We start from the raw sequence: 25,643 nt of genomic DNA, 5'->3' as shown, positions 1-25,643 counted from the left end.
GAGGAAGTGCTGGAGGCTGTGTGGGCTCAGGGGCGGTCCCAGGCAGCCCAAGCCCTTCCCACGGCTCTGGCAGCCATTGAGAGGCAGTTTCCTGAGTGCCTCTGCTACGTCTGGCTAGGCAGCACCATGGAGGAGGCCCCTGGGAAAAGTGACCTGCTGCAGCAGCTGAAAGCCCTGGGCCAGGAGGAGCTGCAGGGAGTCCCAGAGATGCTGAGCCAACTTCTGCTGGAGGAAGGAGCTGAGCCCATCCCCGTCACACTGGCTGAGCCCGCAGCTCTGACCGACCTGCTGCTCAGGCGTTGCTGGGGCGACTCAAGGATGGCTCTGAAAGTTCTGGAAGAGGCTAAAGCCAGGCTCCAGAAAGGTAAATCTAGACCCTTTCTAGAGCTGACTTGATCGCCCTTCGCCAGAGCTACAGGCCAGATGGATTCCAGACCTGGTGCGGAGAATGGTACCCCTCTTACAGGGGTCACCGCCGGGGTGCAGTGGTTTATGGGCAAGTATCCCACAGTGCCCAGGGCCTGTCTGACATTTGCGTGGCCTAGTGGGAGAACGTCGGTGCTCCAGGATGGAGGATTGGGGTGGAAAGTCGAAGAAGTAAACGCTCCCACCACACAGCCACCATCTGCCTGGTCTGAAATTCCCTGTCCCAGGCTGCTTCTGAGCAGGGGTCACTCGCCTAAGAGCAAGGGGTGCTGCATGAGCCTGATGGAGATCGGAGGGCCCAGTTGTGCCAGGTCAGGCATGGACAGGCTGAGAGCCATTCTCTGCACCAGCGGATTCCTGATCCACTCAGCCAGGGCCAGCAATGGGAGGTTAAAAACAGGGATCAAACAGTGACTTCCCCCACCTGGCAGATTTTGTGGGCCCTTTGCTAGCTCCTTACCCACAGACCCAGCCTGTCTTTCTTCCAGAAAAGGGGTCCTGCTGTTCTGGGCCCTGCCTGTATGGGACTTATGTTCTTTTTTATAGCAGATGCAGGCTGAAACTCTAGTGCGGCACCCTGGGGACCTGACCAGTGCCGAACCACAGGAGGTCAATATTGTCTAGCAGCATTACCAACACTCCACTGCTTACTGGGCTTTTAGAAGACATTTAGGGGTAAATTAGAGCTAATAACAGCACAGAACACTGACAGCCAGGACTGGTGGTTGCAAACAAATTTTCTGGGACTGTGGGAAACGTGGCCACACCCATGATGAGCAGATCCAGCTAATTAAAATCATGCTGGACCAGAGATGCTGCTGGGACGGAGAGTTCTGGATTAGAGAGGGTGAACCCGTAAAATGGAAGTGAATCTCAGGTCTGAGTGGCTGACATGGTCTGGTTTTGCTCAATCCTTATTGGGAGAATCCCAGAGGAACTTGGTAAAGGGAAGCTACTGGAGTCGATTGTGGAGCGACTTCTGAGTCTGGGCAGCCGTGGCCAGTTCCTGGCTCAGACTTAAGCTGTCTGTGTGAAATTCAATTCCTTGTGTGCTTCCTCCTTCCCTGCAGTGTTCCCTGTAAGCCGAGCACCGGGGCGGTCTCCCAGGAGGGATTCATATGCTGCCTCACTGGTTAGCAGAGCACCCACAGCCTGCAGTGCGTGTTTCTATCAGTGGTGCACATCCACACATTCCTCCATGCAGGCAACAAAATTTATTCCAACCATGGATGAAAAAAATCAGAGAGCACATTGCTTCCCTGGGGTCTGAGGGTCGGGGCATAGAATCATAGAAACATAGAATGCTAGGACTGGAAGGGCCCTTGAAGAGGTCATTGAGTCCAGCCCCCTGCCCTCATGGCAGGACCAAGTACTGATGGGCAATGTGAATATAGCCCACCAAAATAATATGCCCACAGATGTTTCAAGAGTTCTCCCTTTTGCTGGTTCCTCCTCAGCTCAAGCTTTTCTTTTCCTCCGCTCCCACAGCCTGAATCTCCTCTGTCTTGCTTAGCGTTGTAATGGACACCTGGGTTCAGGGTGTGCCCCAAACTATGTAGGACAGAACCATAACCACATATCATCTGTGTGAGCGGAGGGAGGACTGATTTGTCAGCCTGAGACAGCAAAGACGTTTCTGTTGTTTCTCCTTGCAGCACATTGGCAACAGAACTTGCATAAACCAACTACGACGGGGAGGACGTGGCTTAGTGTTATTCCTAAAGAGCCCAGGTTATGCCGGTCCATTGTGAGAAATAGATTTTTGGGGGTTGCTGGAAAGTCTAAAAAATCGGAAAGGAAAGGGGAGATTCCTTTTTTGTCTCCACCTGCAAATTGTTTTGTAAATTAATGGCACCCTCCCCCCCACCTCCAAAGTACAAACGTCCATCTGGGGTTTGTTTTACAAAATCGAAAACTTTCATTGCAGGTGTGGCTGTTGCCAAGGGGCTTTTGTTTGCTTTTAAAAGAAACAAGGAGATCGAGAACCAAAAAGTTGTTTTTTAAAGTGAAAAACCAGAATTATTCCAATCAATCACATTTAAAAAAAAAAAATTTAAAAGTTTTTTTTCCAAATGAGCGAGTCAGTGACTCTGACGCCGATTCACAAAACGTTTTGGTGTTGCTGAACCTGCTTTTTTTTTTTTTTTTTTGTCAACAAAGTCATATGGAAAAGTTTGTTCCTCTCTAGTCCTGGCCTGTTTTTACCTTTCAAGGTCACTGTGTCCTAAATGCCTCCCACACTGTCTAGCCACCCACAACAAAAGCAGAAGCTGTCCGATGGCGATGAAGTGGGAGATTTATGTGAGTCATGATGAGCACATGAAAACCTGGCCTTGTGATCTGTTGTATCACTTTTCCCCAAGCTCATTATCGAGGTATCCGAGGCTCGTACAGAGCTGCATGTCATGTAATGCTAATCTACCGCTCTCCCATCCTCTGTCTCTTTCGCTGGGTGTCAGCGCAGGAGGTAGGAGAGTGTCCGTCACTGCCGCAGAGAACTCCCCTGATCTGTCGTACCGCCCTGTCTTATCTTTAGGACCAGAGAACCCCGTCACACCGTCAGGCGAGGAGAAGATTCCCCCTGGGGAAGGAAGGACGCCATCCTCTGGTGAGTTCACAATCGCTCGGGTGGTGGCAGGGCCTTAGTGGGGAATTCACGGCTGTGGTGGACTGTGACGGCCCCAAGAGTGTATGTCAGACCTGGGTCAGTGCAGGGATGGGCCATTACCTTCAAGCCCTGTTGGAGTTTTCCCTCCGGGGCGGGGCCATGTGAACACAAGAATGGCCACGCTGGGTCAGACCAAAGGTCCATCTCGCCCTGTCTCCTGTCTTCAGAAAGTGGCCAATGCCAGATGCCCTGGAGGGAGTGAACAGAACAGGGAATCATCAGGTCATCCCTCTCCTGTCATCCATTCTGGCAAAGAGACGGTAGGGCCACCATTCATACCTGTCCTGGCTAATAGCCATTGATGGGCCTAACCTCCATGAATTTATCTACTTCTTTTTTAAACACTGTGGGGGTCCTGCTCTTCACAGCATCCTCTGGCCAAGAGTTCCACAGGCTCACTTTGTGCGGCGTGAAGAAATACTTCCCTGTGCTTGTTTTAAAGCTGCTGCCCATTAATTTCATTTGGTGACCCCTAATTCTTATGGGAACCAATAAATAACTTTTCCTTATTCACGTTCTCCACACCCAGCATGATTTTATTGACCCCTATCATATCCCTCTTTAGTCTTCTCCTCTAAACTGAAAAATCCCAACCTTTTTATTCAATCTTCATGGGGGTTTAATCTTGACATAGGGATTGATGGAGGAAAGCAAAACCTGGGATTGGCTTTGGGGAGCAGATGCTAAATTTCGTTCTCTTTTTCCTTCCAAAACACCCAGCGTCAAGAGCATTTTGGTATTGGGTGGGGTGGCTGCTGTCTAGCTTCTGTGTCCTTCCCCAGAGGTGGCTACATTTCACTGGCTGGGCAGATGGGCCTTGTGCTTGCCCAGAATACTTTAGTTCTTTCATATATACACATAGGCCGGCCTGATCTGGAATACTGTTTTACTGTGTGTTCACTTTCTTTTTTTTTCTACTATAAGGCTGTTATAGACAGAGGTCTACTATAAAATCACAACTGGTGCGGAGAAAGTGAAGTTATTTACTTCTTCCCTTAGCATCACAACTAGGGGTCACCAAATGACTTCTCAACACACTGCACAATCAACCTGTGGAACTTCTTGCCACAGGATGTTGTGAAGTCCAAGTCACAGAAAAGAACTAGATACATTTTTGGAGGACTGGTCCGTCAATGGCTGTTAGCCAGGGTGGGCAGGAAAGGTGTTCATAGCCTCTGACTGACAAAAGCTGGGAATGGGTGACATGGATGGATCATTTGACCAGGTGAAGTGGGATAGATTCAGGGGCCTGAGTGCACCAAATTCAGATGCTGCCTTGGCCTCAATAGGGGCAGCAGACCAAATCCCACAGGTAAGTGAAAGCCATGGAGACCTGGGAGATAGGTCAGAAATCGAAAGGCTCTAATAGCAGAGATGAAGGACGGACAAGGCAGAACTGGAGGGTAAAATCAAATAAATATCTAAGTTGTCTGTATAAAAATGCAAGAAGTCTGGGGAATAAAAAGGAAGATAAGAGCATAAGAACGGCCATACTGGGTCAGACCAAAGGTCCATCCAGCCCAGTAGCCTGTCTGCCAACAGTGGCCAGTGCCAGGTGCCCCAGAGGGAGTGGACCGAAGACAATGATCAAGCGATTTGTCTCCCGTCATCCATCTCCCGCCTTTGATAAGCAGAGGCCAGGGACACCATTCCTACCCTTGGCTCATAGCCTTTTATGGACCTAACCTCTATGAATTTATCTAGCTCTTTCTTAAATCCTGTTATAGTCCTAGCCTTCACAGTCTCCTCTGGCAAGGAGTTCCACAGGTTAACTATGCACTGAGTGGAGAAGAACTTTCTTTTAGTAGTTTTAAACCTGCTACCCAAGATCTTGAAATGCTAGTAAATAGTATGGCATAGATGGTATCACAGAAATTGGTGGGATAATACAGATGGTTGGAATATTGGCGTAGATGGTACAGTTTGCTGAGGAAGGACAGGCGGGGGAAGAGGGAAGAGGTGTTACCTTATCGATTAAGAACGTGCACACCTGGCCTGAGGTGGAGATGGATGTAGGAGACAGACTCCTTGAGAGTCCCTGGGTAAGCATAAAAGGGGTAAAAAGCAGGGGAGATGTCATGGTGGGGGTCTAATAAAGAACACCTAACTGGGAAGAAGAGGTGGATGAGGCATTTTTAAACACTGAAAGCCGGGACTAAGGGCTGTAAACAAATTTTATGGGGCTGCGGGAAACTTGGCCACAGGTGTGGTAAATGGTTGTCCAGCTAACTCAAATCATGCCGGATTACGGATGTTGCCAGAGCAGATCACACTGGACTAAAGAGGTTCAACCTGTACTTGAAATATCTCCTGGTCTGCAGCAAGAAAACAAAGCAGGAAGGACGATCCCGTGGGACACAACTGGCGAATGGAGAAATGCAAACTGTGTCCCAGAGAGGAGGTAAGGGAATAGGTGTGATTTTTTCCCCCTCCTCTTGTTCATGTATTATATTGTTTCCTGCCCCTTGGTGTCTGGCTGTGAAGTCATGCTCTGAGCTGAGCCAGGGGTATTTTAATACCTCCACTGTTTAGCCTGGAGAAAATTAATTTAGGTGGGATTGTACCTGGTGAGCCAATCAGATGATGGCAAATGGAGGGATAGGAAACTGTTTAAGGATATGTCTTCAAAACAGGAAAAATGTATTCTTAATTAGTTATTTACTAAATGTATTACAGTAGCCCCTAAGACCCCCCATTAAAAACTGGGGCCCCCATTGTGGTAGGCTCTGTATATTATTTATTAGGTGTTTTACGGTAGAGCTTGGGAGTTCCAGACCTGGACAAGAGAACAAAGACCAAGCTTGTGGGCAGGTGGGGTGCAAAGGGTTCGAATGCCACCCCAGTGACCAGTTTCTCTCCCTTCCTCACTGCCGCACTGTGCAGGGGGAACCTGCAAGGCCTGATGGGGGAACCCAAGGCACCCTGGGAGCTGTAGTTCCGTGGCTCGCTCCCTGCCTAGACAGCTGGCCTTGGAGCAGGGAAGGCACTACATTTCCCAGCATGTCCTGGGCCACTAGCAACCGGACAGGGAGGGGGGATGAGGGAATACTCTTTTTCACTTATAATATTACAGCAAGGTCCCAGAAGGCCATTTCTCTAGGCCCTTCATTACTGTGTACATGTGTAGTACATTATAACAAAATAATTTTACCCATCACTGTTTCCACTTGACTTTTTTCATTAGCCTCTCTTATGCACGCTCCGTGCATGAGTATTTTGAACTCCTTTACATTTAAAAAAATTGCAGTCTGCATTTATAAAAGAAAGCACCCCTCCCCCACAGAAAGTCCTGCCTACAAGCATGAGGGCAGTTCAGCTCTGGTTAAAATAGCAGTACGGATACAGCCACTCTGCTTTGGATTCAGATCAGCAGCTCCTGAGCTGTGGCTGCTTCGTTCCCTCTGTCGCAAGGCACTGACCTGATTTAAAAGCCGACGTGCTGTGGTTTTGCTGCTGTTTTCACCTGGGGGCTAACCCAAGTTAATAACACACCCTGCCTTTGCAAGGGAGACACGTACCCCATGGGCCTTTGTCAGCGTCTCCGTCTGCCCAGGGGGAACTACTGTGATGATCTAGCCTGACCTCCGGCATAAGCCAGACCGGAAACCCTAACCCAGTAATTCCTCCATCACACCCTGAACTCCTGTTTGAGCAAGAGCGATGCTGTTGGAAGATACGTCTGAAGGGATTGTGCCCACTGCATTTGTTAAATGCTGGTGTAACCCACATACCTGGGTGTGGTCCACGGTCCCACACAGTGGCACCTAGACTGCGTACAGAGAGAAAGAATGAGTCTCCTCTGCTGCCTGAGCTGAGAGCCGGCTGGCTTTTAGCTCAAGCTGTAGAAGCTCAGGCAGTGAGCTCTCGAGGTCCTAGGTTCGAGTCCACCTGTGGGTGGTTACTCTGGGTTTCAAATTTCTCCTGTAACACATCGTCCAAATGGCCAGTGTACACAACGTGTCTCTGGTGCTGTTTGTACCAGCACCTGTTGTATGTTGTGAATGTGGCCAGATGCGGGTCAGAGCCTAAGCTGTTGTGTATGTGCAGCTTGCCTCAGCTTCAGTGAGAGGTACCCCTGAAACAAAGGGGATAGCTAAGCCCCAGGCTGGAGGACAAAATCGGTGCAGGGGAGAGTCTGGTCTCTCCTGGTGGAGGTGTTCAGAGCACCCACCTCTGTGCAGCTGGTTTCTTAGAGAGACTCCACAGAACCTGTCTAGCTGCAGCCCAGAATGGCAAGCAGCAGTGAGGACTTCACTGCATCTCACTAGCACTAACCAGGCATCGGAGCTGTGACTGGGGCTTCTCCATTACCTGGGAAACATCAGACTGTGGGGCTTGATTCAGCTGCTCCTTGAGTCTGCTCTGCCAGGTCCCAGGCCACCGAGCCAGTGCCCAGATACTTGGCCACAGCAGACAAGAATCCCTCCTCACCACTGCTTGGTAACAGGCAGCTGAATTAAGACCTGTTCTGTGTTTCAGGATCCTCCAGACAAAATCCACCCAGAGATCATTCCAGGCCCAGATGGGAACCAGGAGATTTACAGGTAAGAGCTGGGGCTGGGAGGTGGGAGGAAGTCTGCAGAAGTTTCTGTGTGCGCATGGCCCAGCCCCTGTCGCGCTAAGATCTTCTGCACTCTAGTGAATTTCACAATAAAATTCTCATTGGTGGCAACCCCCATTTATTTGCCCCCGGGGGGACGCAGACCTAGACAAGGTCGTGTGTCTGTTGAATAAGCAGTGAAAGTGTCTAGTGGCTGGGATGACTTAGGTGGCGTTGATCCTGCTTGGGGCAGGGGGCTGGACTCAATGACCTCTTGAGGTCCCTTCCGGCTCTGTGAGTCTGTGATTCTGTGATAAGAAACAGTGGGCTTAAATTGCAGCAAGGGAGGTTTAGGTTGAGCATTAGGAAAAATTGACTGTCAGGGTGGTTAAACACTGGAATGAATTGCCTAGGGAGGTTGTGGAATCTTCCATCATTGGAGATATTTAAGAAGAGGTTGGATAAATATCTAACAGGGATGACACAGATGGTACTTGGTCCTGCCCTGAGAGCAGGAGCCTGGACTTGATGACTTCCTGAGGTCCCTTCCAGTTCTAGTATGTCTGTGATTCTAAGTGGTAATAACCACAGGCTGGTGACAGGGACCGTGAAATGCTCAGGCAGATGATATAGGCTGCGAAGGTGGAAAATGTCATAATAATGGGGGGATTTTAACTGCTTGCCACCTGTCCCCATACTGACTGGGTACATCAGCTCAGGACAGGAGGCTGAGGTAACTTTCTGGACCCCATAAATGACTGCTACTTGGAGCAGCCCTTCCTGGGACCGACAAGGGGGGAGGCACTTCCTGATTTAGTCCCAGGTGGTCCAAGAAGCTCAACTGCTCGTAATGCCCACTATGCTCCAGGGAGTTCCACTGGGTCAGGGGGCGTCCCACAGCAACACCACAAAACAACTGTCTGGTTTCCCTGGGCTGCTTCCAACCCTCTCTGTTTGTAGAACTCCACAGTTCTCCTCATGTTCCTTGAGATATTCAACTTCAGCTCTCTGAAGGGGGGTTGTACAGAGGGTGGAGAGGGGCTGTTCTCAGTCGTGGTAGATGGCAGAACAAGGAGCAATGGTCTCAGTTTACAGGGGGGAGATGTTAACGGTGTCTAGGATATTAAGATATCAGGACAAACTATTTTACTAGGAGGGTGGTGAAGCTCTGGAATGGGCTGCCTAGAGAGGTGGCTGAATCTCCATCCCTAGAGGTTTTCAAGGCCCAGCTGGACAAAATCCTGACTGCGATGATTTAATTGGGGTTAGTCCTGCTTTGGGCAGGGGGCTGAGCTCAATGACCTTCTGAGGTCGCTTCCAGCTCTAGGATTCTGTGATACTCGGCACTGACAGGTCCGGCAGCTCCTTGGGGTATTCATCTTGTGGCAGTCTTGATGGTGCCTCAGGGTTTTCAGCCCATGGTGGCCACTACAGTTCACCTTCCTCAGGGTCATCTGACCAGGGCACGGGCTGGCAGCGCTCGGTCCCTGGTCCAGGGCCAGCAGCAAGTCCAGGTCCTTTCCTAGCAATGGTGAACTGAGCTGGAGTCCTGCTTTTTTTATACTTCCTGTTCCGTCCCTCCACTTCTCCACGGGCTTGGCCTGGCTCTGTCCACCAGAGGGCCTTGGACCACTGCCCCTTGCTAGAGCTCTGATGAGAGCAGCGGAGTTAGCTCAAGAAAGGTGGGATGGTTCCATCTGGCTCAGTTTTGCTCTGGTCTTGTCTTTCCCTCGCACTGCACAGGGTTCACCTTCCCGAGACAGGCACGTTCCGTTGCTCTGAAACCGACCTGGGGTTCGAGGTGAGGGCAGCCGCGACAGTCCAGTATGGATACGGCTTCTGGGATCAGCATCTGAGCGCCTGGAACACTCCAAAATGGATGGTGGCCGGCCCTTTGTTCAGCATCCAGGCAGAACCGGCTGGGGCTGTGGCTGCCGTTCACCTCCCGCACTTCCTGTGTCTCAGAGGTACGGTAGCCTGGGCTTGACTCCGTGACTGAGAACGGGCAGGCAGAGCCCAAACCCCATGCCCCTGACACGCTCGCTTACATGCTCACCTACCTCTCGTCATGTGTCTCAGTGGCAGGAGAGAAGAATAATACAGGCACCTCCCTGGTCCGGCATCCTTGGGACCTGACTGATCCAAGACAAGGGAAACTGGGAACCAGGGGAGGTCCCCTGTCTCTGGCCTCCTCAGCCCACTGCTGGCTCTGCTTCCACCCTGGCTAGCCCCAGCCCTGGTCAACCTGCCTGGTGCTGATGCTGGATTTGGGAGGTCCTATTTATAATTCTGATCCCAAACATATCAGTCACAAATGGGGATGTATTAATTGGAGGTTCGTCGTAGCTGGCGCTGGGCAACGTTCTGTGCAGTAACTGTTGCAGATTTGGCAGAACCAAAAAAGTATTTCACTAATTTGTATCATTTCGCCCACGCGCTGAATTGTTCTTGTTGGTGGGAGAAACCTAAAGCAAAAAAACATGAAAAAAATTGAAATGTTTTATTTTAACATTTTTGCAAATCCGTTGGTTTGTTTTTTCAGTTTTGTTTCCAGATTTCCTTTCGTGTTATTTTTTAAAGGTTCAGAAGCATCGAAAAATGGTTGAAACTGAAACAGAATGTTTCATTTCCTTCAAAACATTTGTTATTTTATTTCCCAAATTCTGGCAAAATCAAAAATTTGCTTTCCACCCACGTGAATCACAATCCAGACTCACTATTGTGAGGAGCAGCTCAGTTGTAACCCTACCATCAGAAGTATTTCTGCAGTCCCTAAGGCTGTGTGAATCGTATTTACAACCAATGTGCCATCTAATTTTTTTCATCTGGATGTGGAATACATTTTATTATATGCACCGCACCTCAGTTCCAATGTGTACCAGCAATAGAAACGCATGCGGCTGGCTGTGGGCGCTCTGCTAACCAGTGAGGCGGCATTTGAATCTGTTCTAGGTGGCCGCTCAAGCGCTCAGCTTACAGGGAACACAACAAACAACCATCTTTGTCATCACGATTAATGACGATGATCCTAAATTAATAATTGGTGCTGGAATTGTAATCACACCCATCATTCGAATCTCAGCTGAAACAACTGAAGATGCCAGGGCATCTTCAAAGTCCCTTAATCCTCAAAATTTTGTTGTCCCGGCACTTCGAAGTACCGGCGGGTGAGCCGTGGCTAGACGCGTGCTGGCACTTCAAAGTTGAAAACTTCGACATTGCCGCGGGGAGGTGGGGGGGAATTTGCTTAACGAAGTGCTGCCTATGCATTAGTAAACTCCCAACACCCTAATTACCATCCTTCCTTCGAAGGAAGGGGGTAGTGTAGACAAGCCCAAAGTGTTTCACTGCCTCTGCGTAAATCCATGGGCTGCTCACCTCTTGAACACTGTGTACGGGTGTGGTCGCCTCATCTCAAAAATGATAGATTGGAATCGGAAAAGGTTCAGAAAGGGCAACAAATATGATTAAGGGTTTGGAATGGCTGCATCGTGAAGAGAGTTTAAAAAGGCTGGGACATTTCAGATTCGAAAAGAGGGGACTAAAGAGGGACATGACAGAGGTCTCCAAAATCAGGACTGATGTGAAGAAAGCGAATAAAGAAAAGTTATTTACTTGTTCCCATAACACAAGAACTCGGAGTCACCAAGTGAAATTAATGGGTAGCGGGTTTAGCGCTCACAGAAGGAAGCGTTTCGTCAGGCAGCGCACAGGAGGCCTGTGGGACTCCTGGCCAGAGGATGTTGTGAAGACCAGAACTTCCACAGGGTCCAAAAAAAGAACTAAATTCATGGAGTTGGGTCCATCGATGGCTGTTAGCCAGGATGGGTAGGAATGGTGCCCCTCACCTCTGCTTGTCAGAGGCTGAGAAAGGCTGACAGGGGAGGGATCGCTTGATGATGGCCTGTTCTGTTCACTCCCTCTGGGGCACCTGGCATTGGCCACTGTTGGAAGACCCGAGACTGGGTTAGATGGACCTTTGGTCTGATCCTGTCTGGCTGTTCTTATATTCTAGCTATTTACAGAGATGGTATTAGTCCGATTTGTAGCCATAGGACTAGCCATGATCATTAATATGGTACTGAGCACTATTAATACAGGACTTTTCATCCATGGAGCTTTGGGTCATCTGCCAAGGCTGACTGGATTGGAAATGGCTGGACTGTGAGCTTTGACTTGGCCCTGGACATGTCGAGAGTACAGGGTTCTACTCCCATGCTGAGAGGTCTGTGTATACAGCCTATGCTTCTCTGGCTGTCAGGGAGCACAAGACCGACTCAGGTTGCAGTAGCTAAGGAATAGGGAGCGGGGTCAGACCAAGCATAGGGAAGGAGCCAGCCCTAGAGCTGTTTCCATCAGGGGGCGTGGGGTGGGTGTTTGCAGCACTCCGGTGGATACAATCACAACCGGTGAATGGAGCTCCGTTTGCTTTGTGTCCTACTGACAGAGGCTGACCGCTCCCAGGTGCAGATTGCCCATTTCGTCGAGGAGGGGTTGACCCTGGAGAAGCCAATGCAAGTGAAACCGTTCCATGCGGTGGTGGAGAACCCCAGCTTCTCCCTGTATGGCGTGGTCTGGGAGAATCGCTCCAAGCCACCTGTTCTGATCCACTCCATTGTGCTGCTCTACTGGGCGTTCAGGATGGCGAAGACGACGCTTCATCTCTACCTCATCCCTAACGACCACTCTCGGTTCAAGGTAACTGAGAATCAGCTGCTATCAGTGTGAGCCACCAAATGTCCCTCTAATTTTTTCCCTCCACAGGCTGAATAAATTTTGTTCTGTGCATCGAAACCTGTGTGGATGTGCACCACCAATGGGAACACAGGCTACTGGCTGTGGGCGCTCTGCTAGCCAGCTGGGCAGCACCCGAATCTCTCCTGGACAGCTGCCCAGGGAACACTGGAGAGCTGCCCCATAGCAGAGGGTATGGAATGATTCACGGGGCACATTGCTGGTGTGATAATCCAGCACTTGAAACACATTTCTAAAGACTAAGTTTTGCCCCAATGCATTTCACTCCATCAGTTCCCTGCTCTGACACTGGTGTGCTGGCTGACCTTGGGCAAGTCACTTCCCTGGTCTGTGCCGCAGTTTAACTCGCATACCTTAAAGAAGAGAACTTTCAGTTCAGATACTTAATTCATTACGTATTGTCCGTGCATATATTCCCTGTCATCTTTTCCATCCACATCCTGGGTCACTTCTAGGAGTATTCTAGAATGGCACAGTTTTCCGCTACAGCCCCATCACAGAGACGGTGACACACCAGTAAGCTCTCCGCATTTCCCGGAGAAAGCGGTGAGCTGCCTGGGAAACTTCTGGCTGGTGTACCTGGGGTGGCTGTCTCTTGACGAAGAGATGAGTCTCAGCCCCACCTGTGACACTATTAGCGCTTCTCCTCACGCGGGGAAAATGAAGATGCTCAGGTGCCATGAGTCATGTGACCCAGTCAGGCATCTGGTATAGGTCAGGCAGCGGCCTGGGAGTGAAGCATAAGTTTGTCTATTGGTGCCTCCAAGCCACGGAGGAGACCATCCAAGGAGCAGTCTGGATCCTTGCCTGGGCACAGCAAGGACTCCAGCTAGAAAGAGGCTGGGAGAGGCTGCAGGATGAAGGGCAGGGCCGGGATTGTCAGGTGTACATGTTTAAATGTGAGGGTGTCTAATCTTACAAGGCTGTGGTGGTTTCGCCCTCACTGGATGGGATGAGATTTATCTTAAAGGCTGGCTCTAGGTCAAGTGCTGTTGCAGCCATGTCGGTCCCAGGACACAAGAGACACCAGGCGGGAGAGGTCATATATTTTACCCGGTAAAAGATACCGCCTCTCCCACCCTGCCTGCTGTAGTGCGGAGGGGAATGATTTGAGCTCTGCAATATGCAAAAGGTCCAACTAGATCACAGTGGTCCCTTCTGGCCTTGACATCTGGGAATCTGGGCAATTAACTCAAGTAGGAGAGTCAGCGGCCATGTAAAAGCGGCAGTAGATTTCCTGAGAGAAGGGAACTGAAGGTTGGGTGCCTACAAGGCTATCCTGTGCCATAAAGGCATCTTCTGAAGGTGGTGACCCTGCTACAAGAGGAAATGTAAAGAGGGCCTGCCTTTTTGCTCTGTATTTGTATAGCGCCTGGTCCTGTGTGGTCATGAGCCATGACTGGGTAGTCTAGGCCCAACCATAATGCAGCTAATAAGTACTGTGTCATACAGCACAAAGGGGTCCTGCCCCATGAGTGGCATTCTGGATGCTAGGGGAATACAAATAATAACAATCGTAATTAATAATAAGATGCAAACTGTTCACTCAGTTCATTTCACAACTAACTTTTCCCCAAGAAGAGTCTGCCTTCTTAAAGATACAGCTTCATTCTGTCTTAGACTACATCTATTTTAGAGTGGGGAGCGAGGTTTTGAAATCAATCCACTGGCAGTCGAATTGGTGGGTCTAGTGAAGGCCTGGCAAATTGAGCACAGATCACTCTGCGGTCAACCCCTGTATTCTACCCACAAGAAGAAGAGTGAGGTAGGTCAACAGGAGAGTTTCTCCCATAGACCCAGAGGTAATTTGACCTAAGGTACGTTGACGCCAGTGACATTATTCGCACAGTCGGAGTTGTGTACCGTAGGTTGACTTTCTGTGGTAGCCTAGACAGGTGTAATAACGAAGACCCTTCATTCTGAGGACTGTTGAGTGGGAGGGGAAGGAAACTTGGCAGCCACTGATGCATTTTCTGTATGTGCCTCCACTCAAGGGTGGTGCTTCTCTGTTACAGGCTGTTGAAGACTATGAAAAGAAGTGCCCGTCAAGGTTGGTGTCAACATCTCTTCAGACCTGTAAACCGCTGGCCTTTGAGTCTCGATACGTTGTGTCCAGTCAATCAAACATAGAGGTGATACCCAAGGTGAGTGAGATGTTCCTCTCTTCTTCAATGGAGCTGGAGAAACCTTCTGGCTTTCTTTCCCAATGGGGGGTGGTGAGAACAGAGGTCTGGGAGATAAAACTGGTAGGGGATAGTGTTATAATAAGTACAGCTAATAAGATCTCTGAGCTGCGGCACCAGTGTGAACCTCACACCTAAGGTGGCGCACTCACGGAGACACGTGAAGAAGAACAGGGGGTGCTGTGAGTCAGGACTCTCTTCTGTTGATAATTTATCTACTCAGTTGCTTGACCAGGCTTAACCCTAACCCTGTTCAAACACAACAAGAAGTCCTATGGCACCTTATAGACTAACGGATATTTTGAAGCATAAGCAGGTCTTTGCCCACAAAAGCTTATGCTCCAAAATATTTGTTAGTCTATAAGGTGCCACAGGACTTCTTGTTGTTTTTGAAGATACAGACTAACTCATCTACCTCTCTGATACTCCTAACCCTATTGGTATTCTCACCTTCTTGTCAACTGTTGGGAGTGGGCCCCATCCACCCAGATTGAATTGATCTCATTAGCTCTGGTCCTCTGCATGTTAATGTAACACGCCCATCTTTGCATGTGTATATATCTATCCCTGTCAAACTGCAGATGCTGCTTTGTGCATCTGATGAAGTGGGCTCCAGCTACCCGAAAGCTGATGCCAAAAGGAACGTGTTCTTCTTTAAGGTGCCACAGGACTCCTGGTTGTTTTTGATGAAACAGACTAACATGACTCCCTCTCTGAGACTTGACCAGACTTTGTTCTGTATTTCACTATGAAATGTACTCCAGAGACCACATAGCTGATGTCAGTCTGGCTTATTAGAATGGGACAGGAAAAAGGTTCTGTCCGACAGCTGTCTCTGAGGAGCTGTCCTGTGCAAACACATTACATTCACCTTACACTGGAGATGTGCTTCCCAAAGTTACACAAGTCAGCTGGTATCATTTGTAGGGTCTTGCAGACGATGAGTTCTTTAAATGTCCCTAAACTCCAACCCGAGTTCATTCCAGTTCCATAACTTCTTTTATTACCTCCTTGTCTTGGATGCTAGCTTGCCAGTCCGGACCTGGGAAGGTCCTTCCCTAGCTTGGATTAAGACACAGAACTCATATACCTTGAGTCTGACAAGTTTCCTACTGGATTATGCCACATGCGTACTTCAGCTAACGCAAGGTGTTTTGGGATACTTAGCACCTGTGATCATGATTCGGTACAGGTCAGGCTAGGCTACATCACTGCTACAAAATTTGTGCTTGATGTTATTGGTGTGTGGGGAATACTGACATACATGGGACGGATGCTACATATGATTATGATTTTTATGCTACAGGTTGAAACTCCGAAATCCGGCATTCCCTCGTCCGGTAACATCCGGGGTTCAGCAGGACCATGGATCTTCCAGGACCCGAGAGTCCTGGGGCTGGGAGTGGGAGGGGCCAACTTGGCCAGTATGGGGCGCCCAGGGCAGCGGTGGCAAGGTGGGGAGGCAGCAGCAGCCAGAAAGCCCGGGCCGGAAGTGGCAGCGAGAGATCCTTGCCCTGGGAGTGGTGGCCGGGGCTGGGAAGCTGGAAGCCCATTCTGGGGAGTGGCGGCTCGTAGCATCTCAATGCTGGGGCTGGGCAGGAAGCCGTGGCCTGGGGAAGCTGCCGTGGCCGGGAAGCCATGGTCAGGTCTTGGAGATGGCAGCTGAGCTGTGGCCGGGGAGCCTGTGGGGGGAAGGAAGCCATGGGTGACAGTGGAGAGGGGAGCCCAGGAGCAGGGGCTGGAGGGCAGCGGGGGGCATTGACCTCCCTGATCTGGCAAAATCCCTGGTCTGGGACTGCTTGGGTCCCAAGGGTGCCAGACCTGGGAGGTTGAACCTGTAGTTGGCATGTGATACCCAACACAGCTTTGGCAGGGGAGTCAGCCTGCTGTTTAGAGCAGGGGAGCTGGGGACTCAGGGCTTCTGGCTTCTCCCAGCCCAGGAGGGAGCAGGGAAATGGGGTGCCAGGAGGAGCCCAAGTTTGTGGGTTATGTTGCTGTTTGTGGAAGAGGAGGGGGGCCTAACAGGTGAGAGGAGGGGTTTTGGACTCCGGGTTCTAGTCTCAGCTCTGCCATGGTCTTGCCATGTGACTTAGTGCCTCAGTTTCCCCAGACCCAGGCACAGCCAGAGGAAGATGTTTTGTAATTCAAACCCCCTTTTTGTCCTGTTCTAACAACCCTTCGCCCCTGCCCCAGCCCTGCTGGCTCAAGAAGGGGTCTCCCTGAATGGAGTTCTGTTGTTTTTCCCCCCCAGGAGCTGGAGTTCTGTAACATCGAAGCCGAGTGTCTGCAGTCGTATATTGAAATCTACACCAAGGACATTCAGAGAGGCCTGGAGTTCAGCCTTGTGGAGAAAATCAACAAGGAACCCATCTGGGAGGCCCGGGTGAGACCAGGTAGGCTCTGCTCCACAGGAGAGGGTTGTGCGTTGTGCTCTGATGTGCTGCTGCTGGCTAGGATTAGGGGCTGAGTCGTGGGATCCGTCTCTTCTCTGACTTCCCATTTCTCTCTCCTCCAGAGGATGCGACGCTTTCGCTTTCATCCACCCAGACTCAGACAGGTCAGTGGAAATGCCCAGAGCCCCCCTACTCCAGCGCCTAATGCCCTTTCATCTCTCAGGCAGCGCCCCCCCCGGGAAGCCCAGCATGCAGCGTTAAACCCTATCTGGTCCACACATTTCAGGGCATAGTTGCTCAGCTGTTAAAGTAGCCACACAGTGGTGTGACTGGGGCCTCCTGCTCTGCCCCTCTTCCAAGGGGTCTCGCCCTGTAGCAGCTCTCCCCTGTCAGTAGCCTTACCTGGCTTAGTCACTCCATTGGTCAGGCCCAGCAGCTTAGTCCTCTCAGTCCAGGCTCAACAGCCCCGTGACTCAGGCCGCCGTAGCTGCCCTTATCCTGTCCAGCACTGCCCTACCAAAGGGTCTCACTCTCTCTGGGGAGCTGGTCCTACATCTTCCATGGCCAGAACCCTCTACTGACCCAGCTCTGGGGCAGCAGCTCCTTATATGCAAGGCAGCTCCAGTTAGCTGCCCTGTGATTGGCTCTCCCCAGGAATCCTTCAGTCATTGGCTGTTGGAGCTGTGCAGGCTCCCTCCAGCCTGTCTTAACCCTTTCCTTGCAACAGCCAGCACTTGACCAACTACAAGCAGTTACATTGCACTGGAAGATGAGTCCCTGCCCAGCACTGCTTGGTGGCTACCAGCTGTTGCACAACACCCTAGAGCATGTTAGTAGTGGGTGAGAGGGCTCTCTGGATCTAGATGTAACATGATAAATCTCACTTCATCCTCTCTTCCCTTCCTTAACCTCCCCTAGATTAGCGTTTTTCAGCCAGCACTGAGAACAGCTGATCCAATGGCTCTTGGCAGTGGATGGCATCCAGGATTCATTGCATAACCTCCTTCTGGACCTGGAGCAAATCCAGAACATCAGAGCTGAGAGATCTACAGTGGAGAAGACATGGAAGCTGCACAAACTGGTGCTCCAGCCCTATGATTCTCTCATGTTGCTGCTGTCAGTTAGAATATTAGTACTTGGCACAGACTGAGCAACTGGAATAAAAAGGACTCCGTATACTATGCAGTTTTGCATCCATCAGGGGGAACCCCTTGTCTACGTAGACGCCACAGGGGGCTGAACTTGACTGACTCAACTTTCCAGACAAGAACCCTTGTTCTCAAAAGGTGTCACCTGACCACAGCAGGACCCGAGGCCTCGTGGTGCTGCAAACAGAAGACTGTGATTTTCTGGCTTGGCGGCTGAACCAAAAAATGCAAACCAAAAGTCCCATTCGATTTGAGCAGAAAGAAAATAGTTTCTCCCCCTTGGTTGTTGAATAGAAAATCATTCTTTGTAGGACCGACCAAAACGTCAACTCAAAAACTCAAAGGAAGTGGTGGGCGCACAGGTCAGAGGTAGTTATCTCAGAAAAGAAAAAATAAAAATCTGTTCTAAACTTTTATTGTAAACATGAGTTGACTCAAACTGTCTCACACTAATAGATGGCTCCACTAGGTTACAGTTCCTCCATACACAGGCCTGGAGCACCTTACAGGTGCTGCAAAGTCTTTGCCATCCAGATGTGCTGCCAAGTGTTGAGATAGGGGAGGCGGAAGAAGCCAAGCGGTGATGTCACTTCCTTTCTTTTATGCTTGTTTCCAGCTTGATGGAAAGAGCTGTGTGTAAGGTGGAGGGTCAGGCAAACCGCACTGGCCAAGCAGTCTCCATTGTGTATGTGCCTCTCGGAGAAGCCTCTGTGATAGTGAATTGGGTGCTGATGAGCTGTTAATCTGGCTTCTGATGGTTACTCCTTTCTTATCAATGAAAGTGTGTTGGAGTAGGTGTTCCCAGTGGACAGCACTGCCTAGTGTGTAACACAGCAATACTTCATAGCTTCCCATCCAACCCGACAGGTGCCAGCAACACCCCTCACCACGTACATGGGACAAACTGGACAGTCTCTAAGCCAAAGGATGAATGGACAAATCTGATATCAGGAGTTGGAATACACGTAAACCTCGAGGGGAACAATTTAATCTCGCAGGACATACAGTAATGGGCCTTAAAGTAACGGTCTTATTACAAAAACAACAAGAAGTCCTGTGGCACCTGATAGACTAACAGATAATTTGGAGCATAAGCTTTCGTGGGCAAAGACCCGCTTCATCCAAAATATCTCTTAGTCTATAAGGTGCCACAGGACTTCTTGTTATTTTTGAAGATACAGACTAACACGGCTACCTCTCCATCTTATTCCAAAGAGATTTTAACACAAAGGCCGTGCCTACACTAGCCCCAAACTTCGAAATGGCCACGCAAATGGCCATTTCGAAGTTTACTAATGAAGCGCTGAAACGCATATTCAGCGCTTCATTAGCATGCGGGCGGCCGCGGCACTTCGAAATTGATGTGCCTCGCTGCCATGCGGCTCGTCCCAACGGGGCTCCTTTTTGAAAGGACCCCGCCTACTTCGAAGTCCCCTTATTTCGGAATAAGGGGACTTTGAAGTAGGTGGGGTCCTTTCGAAAAGGAGCCGCGCGGCGGCAAGGCGCGTCAATTTCGAAGTGCCGCGGCCGCCCGCATGCTAATGAAGCGCTGAATATGCATTTCAGCGCTTCATTAGTAAACTTCGAAATGGCCATCTGCATGGCCATTTCGAAGTTTGGGGCTAGTGTAGACATAGCCAAAGGGGGACATCTGAACCGGAATTAATTTGTAACTTTGACACATTTAACCTGGGGCTCAACACAGATCTCAATTATCTTGCGCGTTACAAGGACAGTTTCCCCACCTTTGATACTGTCAGGAATGGCACCCACCCCACTAATTTACTCCTTTCAGAGGTCCTCTTAATGATAGGTGGTTCCTCACCCCACTTTTTCTTTTCTCTCTCTCTTTTTTCTCCCTGCCTCCCTGCTTTATATTTATGTTGTTTATTTCTGCTCCAGAATCTGATGAAGTGGGTCTAACTTATGGAAACTCAATACCGAATAAAGAAAATTGTTAGTCTGTAACTGTGTTTCTCAACCTTTTCCATAAAGGTGCCCCCTTTTAAAAAATTATAAGTACCCCCCAGACTTCTCTTGCGTAGGGGGTTGAGAAACTTGTTCCTAAGGTGACCTGAGTTCTTGAAACAAGAACCTTTCAACCTCTTCAGATTACTGTGCCCTTTTCAGAAGTCAGATTTGTTTTGCATACTGCCAAGTTACACCTCACTTAAAAACCACTTGCAGAATTAGCACAGTAGAGTACTAAAAACCTGCCAACTTTCTACTATCTTATTATCAAACAAATGAATAGCAATATTGTGCTTGCATTTCTGCATAATTAATATGTCAGTAGAAACACATTATCTTCTGAGTGAACTTTCGGCTTGTACTCACTTTAATAGTGTATTTATTTAGCCTTGCATAAAAGTAGTCAAATGTGTTTATGAGTTGATGCACCACAGGAAGCCTTCCATGCACCCCTCATGGTACTTGTACAGCTGTTTGAGAAACACTGGTCTATAAGGTGCTATAGGACTGCCTGGGTTTTTTGTGAAGCTACCGACTAACACAGCCTCCCCTCTGAAACTATTAACCCAACAGGCTGTTAATGTTCAGCTGCTCAGGAAGTACAACGACACCTCCCAAGGCAGGCACTGTGCAAAATGTATCACAACCCCATGAGGGTGGTGAGTTTGAGGGTTCCGGGGGCTCCTTTGAAGCACAGAATGTCTCGGACAGGAAAGCGTGTAACGAAGCAGAACAGAGGAAGCAGTGGGTTTAACCCAACATGGGCAGATTCGTCCAGAACCAACAAGAAGGAGAGTCCTACACCCTCCTCTGAAGCAGCTGGTGTCGGCCCCTGTCACAGACAGGATACTAAGCTAGACGGGCCCATGGTCTGAGCCAGGGAATCCTGTCTTATATCCCTTTAAGCTCCTGAATGAGGAATTTCTGCTTGGTCTCCAGCACCTGGTACAGCTGATCCTTGCAGGCCCGGTTCCAACTTGGGAGGAGGTCGAAGAGCTTCCGCATTTTCTCCGGGTCCGTTCTCTCGGCTCGGATGCGCTGGTACTGCTCGTTGTCCAGCACAGTGTTGTACAGCTTATCCAGCACGCCATCCACCTGGCGCACCCGTTGGATCAGCTGCTCTCGGTGCTGGTCGATGAAGTGTTCCTCTGAGGGGTGGGAAAGAGAGGAGAGAATTGCTATTTCTCATCGGGCCATGGGACGGAGAGACGTGACGTTTCTCTAGGGCCTTTCTCTTAGCTCATCCCAAGTGTCGTACAAGGTTTATGGCTGGCGACACAATCATCACATCTTTCATTGCATGCATTGCTTCCCCAGCTCTGTCGTGCAGCCACCTCTGGGGTGGAGCACAGCGGCAGTGCGACAAAGGGATTGCTCGCTGAGCAGAGAAATGCAGCTGGCTCTGGGGGGGGGAATGCCAGCTGTTCAGTGACAGTAGTGCCCAGAGATCACACATGAAGTGCTGAACTGCAGCTGCCTCTGGGATGGGGAAGGACAGCGAACAGGGACTGGAACCAATCACACAGGTGAGTGCCCCACGCTACTGTGACAGTCAATCTTTCTCATGATCGCTCTTTCCCCCAATGACTATTCAAGTATTTTGTACACAGCGGAACAGCTTCAAGTTCTTCCTCTGCAGCCTAGATTTTAACCAAGGTTTCCCCATTTCAGCCGAGTGCTCTAACTACTAGGCTTAAAGAGAGCATCCCCGCCCATGGTTTGTGACTCTCTCCCTGTATTTCCTTGGCTTTTTAAAAGGGGATCTGAAATGGAAACCTCTCAGTGTCAGGTCAAATGACCCATTTAACCTGAACCGATATGAATTCCCCTCCCACCCTCCAGGTTTTCAGAGCTGCCGAAACAAAGACATTTTAAAAAATCCATTATTTGCCCAGCACGACTCATGCTCCAAAGCAGCCTTGTGGCTGTCCAGTGGGGACAGCCCCCCGCCGGGAGACGAGGTTTTAGGAGGAGTCGACATTCTGGGTGGGTAAGTAATGCTGGACGCCAAATGATCCCAGAGAGTCCCTTGGGGGAGTTTGTGCCCTGGACGCGAACCGTGAGATCAGAGAGCAGGGCTCCAGGCACAGGGAATCCCTACTCACCTGTCTGCTGCATTTTGGCAGCTGAAGCACCGAGCATCACGTCTTCTGGAAGAGAGAAGGGAAGGGGAGTCGGAGGCTGGATCCAAAGGGGTTCGTTAAGGCAGCTGGTGGGACATCCTACTGGGGACTGTTTGTTCTGGGTGGGTAACCCAGTCAGACGGTACAGTAGTCCCTCAAGATACACGTAACCCTCATGTCCCTTGATTTTTTTGTAAGTCGGGGGGCTTGGGTGGTGGGTTGGGGCGTGGGAGTGGGCAGGGGGTTAAAGCCTGGGGGGTGGGTTAGGACTGCAGGGAGGACGGGGTGTGGAGTTGAGATGGGGTGGGGGGTTGGAGCCAGGGCATGGGGGTTTGGGTGGAGTGTAGAGCCAGCTGGGGGATTGGAGCTGGAGCATGGGGGTTGTGGGCACGGGGTCAGAGCCAAGCTGAGCCACGGTGGGGGGGGCGGGAGAGCCTGAGCTCCATGCGCAGGTTGGAGCTGGAGCCCCCAGTGCACGGGGGTGGATGAGCTGAAGCCGTGGAGGGGTTGAGCCTGGCATTGGGGAAGGGGGTTTTAGTCAGTGTAGCTGCCTGCAGCAGCAGGCAGCTAGGGGGGCTAAAACCCTTCTCCCTACCTTCCCAGAGTGACGCTGCTGAAAGCTTGACAGCACCACCACTCTGGGAAGGGGGTTTTAGTCCACCTAGCTACCCACAGCAGCAACAGCAGCAGCAGGCAACTAGGCAAGCTAAAAGCCTTCCCCTACCTTCCCAGGGTGGTGCCTCGTGCCTCTCTGCACAGGCAAGGGGAAGGGGCTCTTAGCCTGTCTAACTGCCTCCTGCTGCAGACAGCCAGGCAGGCTGAGAGCCCAGCAGCTTCAGGGTGTGTGAAACTGGCGTTACGGCGAGTTTCACACACTGTGAAGAGGCATAAAGTGAGGGTTACTGTAGTTCAGGTATTTGTTGGCACCCCACTGCAGCAGTACGTCAGGCCGTCACTAGACCTTAGGGTGTTGGTATATTTAGGTAGCTACAACCCCGGATCCCCATAAGGTGGGCTGGCTAATCTCTCTAACCTAACTAATCCTATTTCATTGGTTGCTGCACTAGCTCTCCATCTGCCCATGCATCCCCATACGCCCACCAGCCACACTCCATAAATAACTGGGCATCCACCCTTCCATCCCAACCCACGGCCACCCAGGCTCCCCCCACCCCACCTTCCATCAATCCATTCATTCCCAGACACACCCTCTGTCCATCTCCACAGACCTCATTCGAGCTGTCCCTCCGTCTGGCCATCCCCAGACACACCTGGTCTCACCAAGGTCTTCCAGATCAGTTCCCCTTCTGTCTTTTCCAGCAGGCTGATCTGTAGCCCTTCCTGCATGTCCCAGGTGTAGATCTCCAGGTACGGCTGCTCCAGCTTGGGCCCCAAGTAACAGAACTCCAGCTCCTGATGGGGAGGGAAGATGGTCCATTAGGAATGACCCCGTCTGAGCCAGCAGACCACCCCCCCGGGCCCCCTGTGCTTCATTCCCTGCAGCACTGCAGGGGACAGGCCCTGCTGGGACACTGGCTCATCACTGATTGCAGAGGGAGAGCGCCCCCTGCTGAGCCCCAGCCCTGCCTCACTCCTTGCAGCACAGCGCCCCCTAGTGCCACACAGGGGCCTGGGGACCAGCTTGGCCTGCCAGGGGAGAGCGCCCCCTGCTGAGCCCCAGCCCTGCCTCACTCCTTGCAGCACAGCGCCCCCTAGTGCCACACAGGGGCCTGGGGGCCAGCTTGGCCTGCCAGGGGAGAGCGCCCCCTGCTGAGCCCCAGCCCTGCTCCTTGCAGCACAGCGCCCCCTAGTGCCACACAGGGGCCTGGGGGCCAGCTCTGCCTGCCAGGGGAGAGCGCCCCCTGCTGAGCCCCAGCCCTGCTCCTTGCAGCACAGCGCCCCCTAGTGCCACACAGGGGCCTGGGGACCAGCTTGGCCTGCCAGGGGAGAGCGCCCCCTGCTGAGCCCCAGCCCTGCTCCTTGCAGCACAGCGCCCCCTAGTGCCACACAGGGGCCTGGGGACCAGCTCTGCTTGCCAGGGGAGAGCGCCCCCTGCAGAGCCCTGCCTCACTCCCTGCAGCACAGCGCCCCCCCGTGGCTGCCTTGGGGTACTGGAGTAAAAACCGCCAGTGAGGGAACGGCGCCCCCACCCCACTCCCTGCAGCACAGTGTTCCCTAGTGCCACGCTGGGACAGACCAGTGTAAGGACTGGCTGAGCCACTGACTTACGTCAGGAATCACCTCGAGCTGGGACGAGCTGGACACCACACAACAAGAGCCAAATTTCAGGGGCTTGGTCCTGGAAGGCTTGTGCACACGCACCGAGGGACACCTCTCCTCATGGTCACTAACGGCCTGTGGGGGCACAAGCAGCGTGATGTCTGGGAGATAAAGCCAGAGTCCCGTGTGCAAGGCCCAGCTTCCCACACCAAGAGGGGAAGGTGGGAGCTGGGGTCAGCCCTTGGTTCTTCTATGGACTCCCTGTGTGGTCTTGGGCTAGTCCCAGAATTGCTTTGGGACTCAGTTTCCCATCTGTGAAATGGGTAGATAATCCTTTCTTGGTCTAGTGAAGTGCTCAGGGGTTGTTTCACTTTCACACACATCTCATAAAGCTGGCAGGGACCTTGAGTCCAGTCCCTTGCCCGGGCTGAGCACCCTCCCCTTTTTCATTTTTAAACCTATTTGCCCCAGATTGCTAACTAGCCCCCTGTGGATTAAGCTCACAACCCTCGGTTTCACAGCCCAATGCTCAAACCACTGAGCTACCCCTCCCACCTCTTGAGATGCTGGCACAGCGTCTGGCACAATGGGGCCCTACTCGGAGTCAGAGTCTGTGCAGTGCCTGGTAGAAGGGGGCCCTGATCTTGGTCAGGGTCTGTGCCATGCCCAGCACAAAGGTTTTCCTCCGCTGCTCTGTGGGCAATGCCCACATTTCCTTTTCTGATTTCCCCGGCTCTCTGTCTGCCAGGGGCTCTGGCTCCCCAGGTGCGCCCGGTCAGTTCCCAGTTACCAGTCTCAGGGAGCGGTCGTTGGGGATCAGGTAGAGGTGCAGGGTTGTGTTCGCTGCCCTGAGTGCCCGATAAAGCAGTGCCAGGCAATGGACCTTGGTCCGGCGTTTAGATTGGATCTTCCTCCAGAGCACTCCCAAAGGGGAGAAGGTGGGGTTTGCCAGCACAGCGTGGAACGGCCTGACCCCTGCTGGCTCCTCCAGGGCCATCCTCCCATCGACAAAATGGGCGATTCGCACACGGGAGACCTCGGTCCCACACTCTGCCAGTGGATTACAAAGCAAACAACGGATAAGCGTTGGTAGGGTGGCTGGGGGCATGGAGGGAGTCAGGACTCCTGGGTTCTGTCCCTGGGAGACAGGCTGGTGGGCGAGAGCAGGGCTTGGCACCCAGGACCATGAAGATCAGTAGAAGGTCTGGGGCGATGG

The 25,643-nt window shown here is 51.3% G+C and overlaps 2 protein-coding genes across 3 annotated transcripts; one reads left to right on the top strand and one right to left on the bottom strand.

Annotated features, from left to right (window-relative positions):
* Positions 1–54: 54 nt before the first annotated feature.
* LOC142014944 (caspase recruitment domain-containing protein 8-like) lies at positions 55–19,356 on the top strand. Of its 2 annotated transcripts, XM_074998254.1 has the most exons (11): positions 55–364; positions 2,963–3,034; positions 5,416–5,495; positions 7,574–7,638; positions 9,378–9,601; positions 12,082–12,332; positions 14,405–14,533; positions 15,154–15,231; positions 16,824–16,965; positions 17,088–17,129; positions 17,884–19,356. In XM_074998254.1, the coding sequence occupies exons 1-11, from the start codon at positions 127–129 to the stop codon at positions 17,886–17,888; spliced, it is 1,326 nt and encodes a 441-aa protein (XP_074854355.1). In that variant the 5' UTR covers positions 55–126; the 3' UTR covers positions 17,889–19,356. The 2 variants fall into 2 exon arrangements, with proteins under 2 accessions (XP_074854355.1, XP_074854356.1); XM_074998255.1 differs by lacking the exon at positions 15,154–15,231 and having other exon boundaries at positions 57–364.
* Positions 19,357–20,975: 1,619 nt separating this feature from the next.
* LOC142015184 (NACHT, LRR and PYD domains-containing protein 1b allele 2-like) lies at positions 20,976–25,424 on the bottom strand. Its single transcript, XM_074998600.1, has 5 exons — positions 25,218–25,424; positions 24,437–24,562; positions 23,479–23,620; positions 22,190–22,234; positions 20,976–21,232 (listed from the first exon to the last, which is right to left on the bottom strand). The coding sequence occupies exons 1-5, from the start codon at positions 25,422–25,424 to the stop codon at positions 20,976–20,978; spliced, it is 777 nt and encodes a 258-aa protein (XP_074854701.1).
* Positions 25,425–25,643: the final 219 nt, after the last annotated feature.

The sequence above is a fragment of the Carettochelys insculpta genome, chromosome 6 (genome assembly GCF_033958435.1).
Source record: "Carettochelys insculpta isolate YL-2023 chromosome 6, ASM3395843v1, whole genome shotgun sequence".
Classification (NCBI taxonomy): Eukaryota; Metazoa; Chordata; order Testudines; family Carettochelyidae; genus Carettochelys; species Carettochelys insculpta.
The sequence above is the reverse complement of the archived record's forward strand: the minus strand, read 5'-3'. Positions and strand labels throughout refer to the sequence as shown.